The sequence below is a fragment of the Opisthocomus hoazin genome, chromosome 1, assembly GCF_030867145.1.
Source record: "Opisthocomus hoazin isolate bOpiHoa1 chromosome 1, bOpiHoa1.hap1, whole genome shotgun sequence".
NCBI lineage: Eukaryota > Metazoa > Chordata > Aves > Opisthocomiformes > Opisthocomidae > Opisthocomus > Opisthocomus hoazin.
In genome coordinates this window covers 3,213,468-3,224,685 of record NC_134414.1, presented here as the reverse complement: position 1 = coordinate 3,224,685, position 11,218 = coordinate 3,213,468, and the positions used below count along the sequence as shown (strand labels likewise).

Sequence of the window (11,218 nt, the reverse complement as noted above, 5' to 3'; positions counted from 1 at the left end):
ACAAACCTGCTGTAGATGATGCAGATGATCTCAAGAGGTGCCTTCCAACCTCAACAATTCTGTGATTAAGTCATTTGTCTTATAGCATTTACAAACTGGCACCTTGAGCATCTCCTTCCCGTCCCCAAGGAAGCCAGTGATGACATTTTAAACTGGAGCAGCTCTTGATCCTGCGTGTGTGGGTGTTTCCCAGAATTGGGTAGTCTAATAAAACTGCCATCCTGAAGGAGGGATTGTTGTCCTGTAACACATTAATCCACCAATTTGCTGAGAACGAGCAGAGGCTAGATAATCCCAGGATCATCTATAGTGGGTCTATCTGAAGCTACCTGGAGTTAAAAATTAAATTATAACTGACAAGATGACAGCTCAATGGGTTATAATAGCAATGAGTTCCTCCTTCAAGCCATGGAAGAGACATTTTACTGCCTGTTCTCCTAGATGAATATCTAAACTAAATGTTCAGGTGACTAAAGGCAGTGGAGGTTTTTCTCCTCCAGAGTCGAAGCTCAGGAAACCACAGTTATGTGGGTTTGTCTGCTTGGAAACACAGCTGGTGTCCCCCTGTTAGTCCCCGGAGCAAGATGTGGACTGCAGGGTAACATCCACGGCAGAAACATGATGCAGAGAGGAGGCTGAGGGGGGGCCTTATCGCTCTCTACAACTACCTGAGAGGAGGTTGTAGTGAGGCGGGGGCTGGTCTCTTCTCCCAAGGAATCAGCGACAGGACGAGAGGCAATGGCCTCAAGCTGCGTCAGGGGAGGTTTAGATTGGATATTGGGAAACATTTCTTCACAGAAAGGAGTGGTCAGGCCTTGGCCCAGGCTGCCCAGGGCAGTGGTGGAGTCCCCATCCCTGGAGGAGTTCAAAACCCATGTAGATGTGGCCCTTGGGGACATGGTTGAGCAGGCATGGTGGGGTTGGGTTCATGGTTGGACTTGATGATCTCAGAGGTCTTTTCCAACCTTCATGATTCTGTGATTCTATGATGATGTGTGAATCTGACACCAAAACCTCGATGAGTGTTGGGAATGCGTGGAGGACACTAAGTCCATTCAGGAGGGACTTTGCACAGCTCCACCACATTACTGTTTCTGCCTGTGAGGGGTTTTGGTCAGGGCATGACTGGAGAATGGCAAGGGGTGAGATATTAATGATAATATACTGAAGATTCAAAGATGTTTGCAAACCACCCATTACAGTAAAAGTTTATTTCAAAGTTTCTGTTTAAAAACTGTCTGACTCAATCTGGCATGAATCGCATCTCACACTTTACGCATCAAACCAAACTCAGGTACATCTTTGTGTCCTCAGGTTCCCAAAAAGATCTCAACCTCTTGCAAAGCATTCAGCGATGCTCTGCTGACCCCAACTCCTCCAGTGTGAGGATTCAACCCCAGGACATTAGACCGAATAAACTGGTACCTTAACACCACATATATTCTGGCTTTTCTCCTCCCAGGGATCATCCTGGGCAAAATGACTTTGAGGACACACTCCAGGAGCACCACCAGATCCCCACACCTGTCAGAGTTCTCCACCTCTTTCATTTATCAAAGATATGACTGCAATTTGGAGGAATGATTGGGCTGGAGCAATGGAAATGAGACTGGTTTGAGTTTTTGTTCTGTATCTAGATGTTCCAGAGATGCAGGTGGGTGCACTGTTCACAAATTGCTAACATCATAATCAAATCTGTATTTTTCTGTCTGGTGTCCAAGGACGCATGCTGCACCACAGAAGCCTGAGTGCATCAGAACCTACTTACACAGGACAGGATTTAACCCCTTCTAATTGACATACAACAGCTTTCACTTCAGATGGTTAGGGGACACTGAGGATGTTTATGTAGGCATTTGGAGCAAGAGGACATTTGTCTGGGAGGACATCTGGAGAAGGAGCTTAGTTTAGTAGCTATGAATTGCCCCTCAGAGAGAATGTCTCCCTCAAATGACTATAGAGCCAGGTGGCAATGTCCTCAGACATCTTCACAAACATTCATCTCTCAGAACATTTTCATGTTCTTCTTAGATATCATCATCAATCACACAGCTGTCAAGGGCTGTCATCTTTCCTCTTGGCCTCAGCCACACTTGAAAAAGCCTCCAACAGAAGAAGCTGTGAGGTTTAGAGGAGATGGTCTCAGGGATGAAGAGGGCAAGAAGATGGTTGCGCAAAGAAGTGGCCCAGGGATGGCTGAAGTAGTCACCTGCCTGTCCATGTAAAGGGGGTGTATGTTGGCCAACATACCTAGACCTACCTAAGCATGGTGCATGGAGCGGTCCCAGGCTCCTGTCCGAGGTGAAATTAAAAACCAGAGGCCAACCTGCAGGGATGGCACCCAAGGAAATTCCTGAGCACCCAGAGATGTTGCCCAGCCCAGTCCCATGCATGTTGTCTCTGTGACTGCTTGGTCCTCCTGCACCAGCTGAGCCATGTACCATGCTTGACCTGAAAATCCAGGAGAAAGGAGATGGAGCAAGAACAAACACAGGTTCAATAAAGGTTTAAGCTCAACATGATCCAGCAGTGTGTGCTGGCAGCCCAGCAGGCCCAGCAGCGTGGACACAGGGCGAGGGAGGGGATTCTGCCCCGCTCTGCTGAGACCCCCCCTGGGAGTCCTGTGTCCAGCTCTGGAGCCCTCAGCACAGGACAGAGCTGGAGCTGTGGGAGCGGGGCCAGAGGAGGCCCCAGCAATGATGCGAGGGCTGGAACCCCTCTGCTGGGAGGAAAGGCTGGGAGAGCTGGGGCTGCTCAGCCTGGGGAGGAGAAGGCTGTGGGGAGACCTTAGAGCAGCTGCCAGTGCCTGGAGGGGCTGCGAGAGAGCTGGAGAGGGGCTTGTGACAAGGGCATGGAGTGATGGGACAAGGGGTGATGTCTTCAAGCTGAAAGAGAGGAGACTTAGACTGGATATAAGGAAGAAGTTCTTTACTCTGAGGGTGGTGAGACCCTGGCCCAGGTTTCCCAGAGAAGCTGTGGCTGCCCCCTCCCTGGAAGTGCTCAAGGCCAGGTTGGATGGAGCTCTGAGCACCCTGGTCTGGTGGAAGATGTCCCTGCCCATGGCAGGGGGGTTGGAACCAGATGATCTGTAAGGTCCCTTCCAACCCAAACCAGTCTATGATAGGGTGGGATGCTCTGTGGCTCCATTTGCATTTGGGCTGTGTCCACATTTGGAACAGCTGCTGCTGGCCCCACATGAGAGCTGCTCCTCTGCCTTGGCCACACACTACATCTTCAGTGTGTGCCTCAGGTGGCGTACAGGGGGATGGAGACTTTCATGGCCTCCAGCGTGCAACCCCAGCACTGCAAAGGAAATGCCAAAGAAAGGGCCAATATTGAACTATGGGAAGTTCCTCCAGATCTGGTAAGAAAAGACTGGTCTTCCTTCAGTGTTTCTCCACCAGCCTCGACACAACAGCCCACTTCCATCACACAACAAACTCTCAGTAGTGAAAACTCTTCCTTTGCTGCTCTTCACTAGGCAAATCTGTTGTACGATCCCCATCTGCTGTGAACTGCGCCATGCAGCTGGGGGATTCAAAGCTGTTGAGATGCTCTGTTGGGAAGATAACGTGTGGGTCTCCCAGCTCAAGGCAAGAAAACATCACGGAGAGCATCTCTGGGAGCATCTCTGGGTGGGGAGCCAGGCAGCGCGTTCAAATACGTTTAATATCGGTAGCGGCTTTGCCCGTTTATTTATTGCAGGAGTTTTGCGCTTCCCACTAAGGATAACATTAAGGAAGTGGAAGATCTTGTTATAACTTCAAAGTGCAAGTGAGTTATTGTTGATGCTGTTCTTTTAATCAGATAATATTTTTCAGACTAATTAAGTGTTTCGTTTTGATTTGCTTTTTTCTCATGAGGCCCAAGATGGAAAAAAAAGATCGTAATACATGTCAACAGCCTCCAAAGAATGAGAATTTGATCTGCTGTGTCTGAAAACAACTTCAAATCAATGCTAATTTTAAGGACATTACATGCTGGCAATTTTAATTCAGTACGATAAATTATCTTTGTTTCTTTAATAGCGCGGCATTGTTTATACAAATTACATCCTCAAAGCTTACCAGTTTGGAAGAAATAATAACAAGAAAGAGAAATGGAGAAGGGTAGATTAGATGTGAGGTAGAGAGCAAACAAATTATCAATTGTATTTAAATCTCAGTGCAGCTGAAAATCTATTTATTTGTAATATTAAATGGATCTCTCCTACACGGTTATGGAGATGACTTTCTGGGTGAAAGGTAAAGCTATCTGAAAATTACCAGAGATTTAATAATGCTAGGAAATTGCATGAGACCAACCATTACTCTCAACTACTTGCGGCCAAGCACAAAACATTTCCGAGAGAGCTTTACTTCCCCTCTCTTAGATTAGGATAAGGCAACCAGGAAAAGGCATAAAAACTTGATTAAACTTAATTTCTCCTTCCTTTTTTAGAATAAACCTAATGAAAACAAGCGTGGTTTTCCTTCTGAACATTATCTTAGTTCTGATTTACCCAGTGTTAGAGAAAATAGATAAAATCCAGAGGAATTTGCGCCTATGGAAGTGCAGCAGCTGTTTCGTGGCTTGAATGGAAGATGCTGGAAGCTTCCAATATGCCCCTTTATTTGGCTGCAGCAAACAAGCGTATTCCAGAGGGTTTGGGCAGAATGGTCCTTTCCAATCTGCATTTATGGGCAACAAGGGAAGTACTTCTATGGCAAGGAAAGAACATCTTTGTAACTCAGGAATCTTCAAAAGCTCATAATGTAAAATAAATCGAAAAGTACAACTCGCTTCCTGGAGAAATCCAAAAAGTACCACGAATTTATATGAATAATGCAGTTGTAGAGCTACATTCTGCAAAATAAAGATATGAAAGGGCTGTAAGCTGCCACACGTTGTGTCCCCCTCCATCTGAGCTGAAGTCACTGACGGATAATTACTCCCAGATTTTTATTACAGTGTCTTTGAACTTCATCAATCTCCAAAAGATTTCTTGCTATGATAAAAGACATGACGCTGACCTACATCAGCCAGAAAAATTACCGTGGAAATTCCTTTGCTTTTATGTGCCAGGAAACGACCTGGAAGCCAAGAGAAATTCTACATTTTCATCTGAATTTCAGCAACAGCAGCAGAAATCGACCGCGTGCCGCCATGACCATGGGGAACACGCTGAGCCGCAAGCAGCCAACCGGAGGTAATGCAGACATGAAAAACAGCCACGAGAATGAGTTTGTGTAGCAAAGACTGTAATAACCTAGCAAAAGAGAGATGGACGACTGACTGCTGCTGAGCTAATTCCCCGAATTCCCTTAGAGAAGAGAAACGGGCGTTTCCGTACAGCGGCTCATCTCCTCCTCGGTGCAGAACGGGGCAGAGGAGCCACATCACCCAAAATGCCCCTTTTCCCCACGGACCAGAAAAGGGACCTAGCAGGACCAGTGCAGATAGTGGGGCTCTGCATGGAGAGCACCCAATGCTAGGTGAGACGAATCCTTGCCCTCCGTGCCCAAAGCTGAAGAGCCTACCGTCTATAGACGTAATCCACATCATCAACAGAGAATGCCAATCATCTTCATTGCGGGTTAGAGACATGAGGGGCCGAGCTGCGTCTTGCAACGTGCTCGGCTCCGTGAGATTTCATCCAGCGTGTGTTTTCCTTGCAGAACCTCTGCAAAGCTCCTTAGAGAAATGCCTTCCAGCACATCGGCCTGTTTCCTTTCTGCTTCTTCATCCTTGCAGGTGTTTTGACCAGCCCCACCACAGAAAGATGCAGCAGCAACACTTCCACTAAAGTCTTTTTCTTGGTGGGGTTTCCAGCTCTCCAGAATTTCCAGATCCCCCTCTTCATTGTGTTCTTGCTATTCTACTTGCTGATCCTGGTCGGTAACACCGTCATCATCACTGTGGTTGTGGCTGACCATACGCTCCACAAACCCATGTACTTCTTCCTGATTAACCTCTCCATGTTAGACGTGCTATTCATGACCACCACCATCCCCAAAATGCTGGCAATGTTCCTGGCCAACACTAAAACCATCTCATTTTGGGGCTGTTTTCTGCAGACGTACAGTTTTCACGGGCTGACAGTAACCGAGGCGCTTCTCCTGGTGGTGATGGCTTAAGATCGCTACGAAGCCATCTGCAACCCCCTCCGTTACCCAGCCAAGATGACAAGAAGAGAGAACATCCAGCTGGCAGCGAGTGCCTGGATCACGGCGCTGCTCATACCCATGCCCGTCATCACGCAGACCTCTCGGCTAGCTTACAGGAACACAACCAGGGTTCACCACTGCTTTTGTGACCACCTGGTAGTGGTACAAGCTGCCTGCTCGGACTTCCATGCCGATTTCCAGACCTTCTTGGGGTTCTCCGTTTCTATGACAGTGTCGATCGTCCCTCTGTTGCTCATCACCCTCTTGTACGTCCGCATCATCCTCTCCGTACTAAAGATCAACTCCAAAGAAGGACTCATGAAAGCTTTTTCAACATGCACTTCCCACCTGCTTGTGGTGGGCACTTACTACTCCTCCATCACTGTGGCGTACATGTCCTACAGAGCGGACATCCCCGCTGATGTCCACGTCATGAGCAACGTTGTCTTCTCTATTTTAACTCCCTTGCTAAACCCCATCATTTACACTTAACGGAACAAGGAAGTAAAATCTGCGGTTAAAAAGTCCGTTTTTTTTTAAAATCTTTCCCCTTTCTAAAAAATGTTATTTATTTGGGTAAAATTTACAGCAATGTGGAAGCCTCATGCTACTTGTTTTTTCAGTCCTCTGTTTCATTAAGACATCATCTCCTCTGGAGTTCTGTTTGGTTCCCATGGTATATCCTATGTCAAGGTATTTCAGCCTATTTCTGTGAGGTTGTAATATTTATAATTTTCTACTCCGGTTTCCACCCTGCAGTGACTAAATCACTGACGCACTCAACAAAGCTCTGAACTCACAAAATAAAGCTGTGAATGCATTAAATAAAGCTGAAAATCACAGAATCACAGAATCACAGAATGTTAGGAGTTGGAAGGGCCCTTTGGGGATCCCCCAGCCCAACGCCCTGCCGAAGCAGGGTCACCCAGAGCAGGCTGCACAGGACCACGGCCAGCCAGATCTTCAATATCTCCAGAGAAGGAGACTCCACAACCTCCCTGGGCAGCCTGGGCCAGGGCTCTGTCACCCTCAGAGTGAAGAAGTTCTTCCTCGTCTTCAGCTGGAGCTTCCTCGGCTTCAGTTTGTGCCCGTTGCCCCTTGTCCTGTCGCTGGGAACCACTGGAAAGAATCTGGCCCCATCCTCCTGACACCCACCCTGAAGAGATTTATGGGCATTTCTAAGGTCCCCTCGCAGCCTTCTCTACTCCAGGCTGAACAAGCCCAGCTCCCTCAGCCTCTCCTCATAGGACAGATGCTCCAGTCCCCTCCTCATCCTCGTAGCCCTCCACTGGACTCTCTCCAGTAGCTCCTCATCTCTCTTGAACTGGGGGGCCCAGCACTGGACACAGCACTGCAGATGGGGCCTCCCCAGGGCAGAGCAAAGGGGGAGGAGAACCTCTCTCGACCTGCTGCCCACACTCCTCTCCATGCACCCCAGGATCCCATTGGCCTTCTTGGCACCCAGGGCACACTGCTGGCTCATGGTCACCCTGTCATCCCCCAGCACTCCCAGTCCCTCTCCACAGAGCTGCTCTCCAGCAGGTCAGCCCCAGCCTGTACTGGTGCCTGGGGTTGTTCCTGCCCAGGTGCAGGACCCTGCCCTTGCCCTTGGTGAACCTCATCAGGTTCCTCTCTGCCCCACTCTCCAGCCTGTCCAGGGCTCGCTGGATGGCAGCACAGCCTGCTGGTGTATCCACCACTCCTCCCAGTTTAGTGTCATCAGCAAACTTGCTGAGGGTAAAATATACTTTTTTTATTACTCTCACTGTTAAAAACTTAAGCCTTATTTCCACTTTGAGGCTCCTCATTCCCCACCGTAAGATCTTGTTTCATTTTTTTGTCTGCCACCAGACCCCTGTTGACCATGTAAATTCATGTACGTGACAATCAAACTCTTCGATATGAAACCGTGCCCAGAGGCTCTCACTGTAATACACATGTTCCAAACTTTCAATCATTTTCTTGATTTTTCTCCTGACTCTCTTTATGTTTTAACACTTTTTTTGAAGGATAATCATAAAAGCTTGATATAATAATCCTGTATTGGCTGCACCACCATCAAACAGAGATTATCGCTATCTAACACTTCCAGCATTCCCCTCCTGACATATACAGGATGGTTTTACTCCTCTCAACACATCATTTTGCAGACACAATTGTTCTCATGAAAAAAAGACCTAAATACATGAATTTTAGCTATTATTTTGTCCGTATAGATTTTTCCAAGTGCCACACAGATGGGAAGCAGCTAGCACATTGAGCAGAGAGCTGTGCAGAGCCCAGCATCGTGGAAGTGCTTAGCCCAGAGGGGTATCCCCCAACCCATCAGGGCTTGCATGCCTTTTTCATCCACAGCTTGGAAAGTCCTCCTAAAAATCTTGGAATGGGATTGGGCACTGGAAAGGGATTAAAAATTCATTGCAATCCACAGGAAGAGGAAGCACCATCTACGAGGAAAGGGGGAGTGCTGTGTTCTCCCCTCAGCTAGTCATCAGGAAAAAGAAAAATTAAGTCATGGAGAAAAGACTCATTTGGGTTTCCCCAGCGCCAGTGGGGAGGATGTTACCAGCTGCCACAAAAAAACCCACGGTGGTCTTGGGTGATGGCTCATAACCACCAACCGCGGTGGGAAATCAGCCACTGCAGCCACAGGGATGAGGCACTGAGACCCACCAGCTGCACCGCTCCTCCCCTTCCAACACCCATGGCAAACTTGGGTGAAAAAGGCCCAAAAAATGAACACAGAATCGCAGAATCACAGAATCCCAGCATGGCAGGAGGGTTGGAAGGACCCTCTGGGGGTCACCCAGCCCAACCCCCTGCCCAAGCAGGGTCACCCAGAGCAGGCTGCACAGGACCGTGGCCAGGTGGGTCTTGAATATCTCCAGAGAAGGAGACTCCACAGCCCCTCTGGGCAGCCTGGGCCAGGGCTCCGTCACCCTCAGAGGGAAGAAGTTCTTCCTCATCTTCAGCTGGAGCTTCTTTGGCTTCAGTTTGTGCCCATTGCTCCTTGTCCTGTCGCTGGGCAGCACTGGAAAGAGCTTCGCCCCGTCCTCCTGACACCCACCCTGAAGAGATTTATCAGCATTTCTAAGGTCCCCTCTCAGCCTTCTCTTCTCCAGGCTGAACAAGCCCAGCTCCCTCAGCCTCTCCTCGGAGGAGAGATGCTCCAGTCCCCTCCTCATCCTCGTAGCCCTCCACTGGACTCTTTTCAGTAGCTCCTCAACACCACGTGTCTTAGAATCATAGAATCATAGAGTGGTTTGGGTTGGAAGGGACCTATAAGATCATTTGGTTCCAACCCCCTGCCCTGGGCAGGGACCCCTTCCACCAGCCCAGGGTGCCCAAAGCCCCATCCAACCTGGCCCTGAGCCCTGCCAGGGAGGGGGCAGCCACAGCTTCTCTGTCACTTCTTAGAAGTCTGTTTCATGAAGAAGGAATAAACCTCCCCCAAGCCGAGGGTGTCCCCTCCGTGTCCTTCGCAGAAGCTGCACCCAGGAGGCACTGTGCCAGCACAAGTGCCTTTATCTCAGGAAATTATTAACATCAAGCCATCACGTGGGCTTCCGTCCCACCTTGCACATCGCAGTGTTGCTGGGACGCAGCCTCGAGCAGGAGGGGACCTTTCTAGAGTCTCCCAAGAAGGAGCAGAGCCTGAAACAAAGAGAAGAGCCCTGGTGCTGCACCTCATTGCCAGCATGACTACGTAAGAGCACGACACCCACCCAAAGGATTTTACATTATTTTTAAACAGTATTCCCCTTGTACAACGTGAGCTGTTTGGTTGCTCTGAGGAACTGGGCTTCTTTACCTGCGTAAAGTCCAGTGCTGTTGGTTGCTCAAGAGGGAAGCAAAGACCTCGGCTGGCTCTGAACATCTGCATTCAAGGGCAAGATTAGAGCAGGCAGGGGAGAGAGGCTTGCAATCAACCTGCAGAATAATAATACGGCAAATAACTTTCAATATAGGATGCTACAGCCTGCTCCACTTCCCTCATTCATCACATCTGACAATATAATAATTTTGCCTAACAGCTAAAAACAATTTCCAGCTAATATTATTTGTAATCTGCAGCAGTAGCATTATACTAATATCCAGAGGGTCATGCAGCTGCCTCTTACAAGATATTGTATTCACATAATGCGTTTTCTGCTCCAAATCTTCAACTCAGTTTCATATGAAACCAAAAAATAAATAAGAATTACATCGAGCAGAAGAACCTGCAGACTCCGAGCGCCGGTTCTCCAGACGTAGCTGGGTATTTCTGAGCCACGAGATGCACTCTGTTTCTGAACGTGAACCCCCAAATCCTTCCCATATCCAATTTAGATGTCAGCCAGAACAGCACTGCGTACAACTTTACTCTCCATCAAAGCAGCACCTAATACTCATTATTGTCCTTAAATTACTCCAGTGCTCTCCACCTCACCCTCAGGGATGTCAGCCCCCCTCCTCCAGCCCCTCCACATCCCAGCAGCTCAGACTACTCTCCTCTCTGAACAGCAATCTTGCAGAAAAAACATGATTTGTTTTTTTTTTTCATTGCAAAGTGAAAGAAAATCAGAAAATCGAATCAACAGACGTCAGGTTTTGCATCCATATAAGAATATCTGCACCCCAACACCCACTTTCATCTGCTGGTCTCCCCCTCCATCGTGAGAGCCCCCTCCCCCTTGCCTTGCTGCAGCTTCTTCGTGCCTGAGATCCCCTTCCCAAGCGGGTTGTGAGCTTGTATGTCGTGCAAATTATGTGCACATGGATGGGAAGCAAAGGCCAGATTGTTTCAAGCGCCATTGTAATAACGGCTTAAAATGATACGAGTTTATGCAATCTATTTTGCAACCAGAATTCTTCTACATAAAGTTCTTGTAAAAGCAGATACTCTTTCTCCACGGTTCCTTTATGCTCACCACCCAACACAAGAACTTCAAAACACATTTGCTTTCATTGATTTTTCATAGAATCTTTGAATCGCAGAATGGGTTGGGTTGGAAGGCACCTTGCAGATCACCTTGTTCCAACCGCCCTGCCATGGGCAGGGACACCTTCCACCACAGCAAGATGCTCAAAGC

At 48.3% G+C, this 11,218-nt stretch overlaps 1 protein-coding gene across 1 annotated transcript; it reads left to right on the top strand.

Annotated features, from left to right (window-relative positions):
* Positions 1–4,583: 4,583 nt before the first annotated feature.
* Positions 4,584–10,873, top strand: OR2AT4 (olfactory receptor family 2 subfamily AT member 4). Its single transcript, XM_075413926.1, is given in 8 exon segments — positions 4,584–4,644; positions 5,065–5,188; positions 5,308–5,474; positions 5,734–6,674; positions 7,998–8,022; positions 8,631–8,745; positions 9,632–9,823; positions 10,834–10,873. Coding segments are annotated over 8 exon segments (1,665 nt in total).
* Positions 10,874–11,218: the final 345 nt, after the last annotated feature.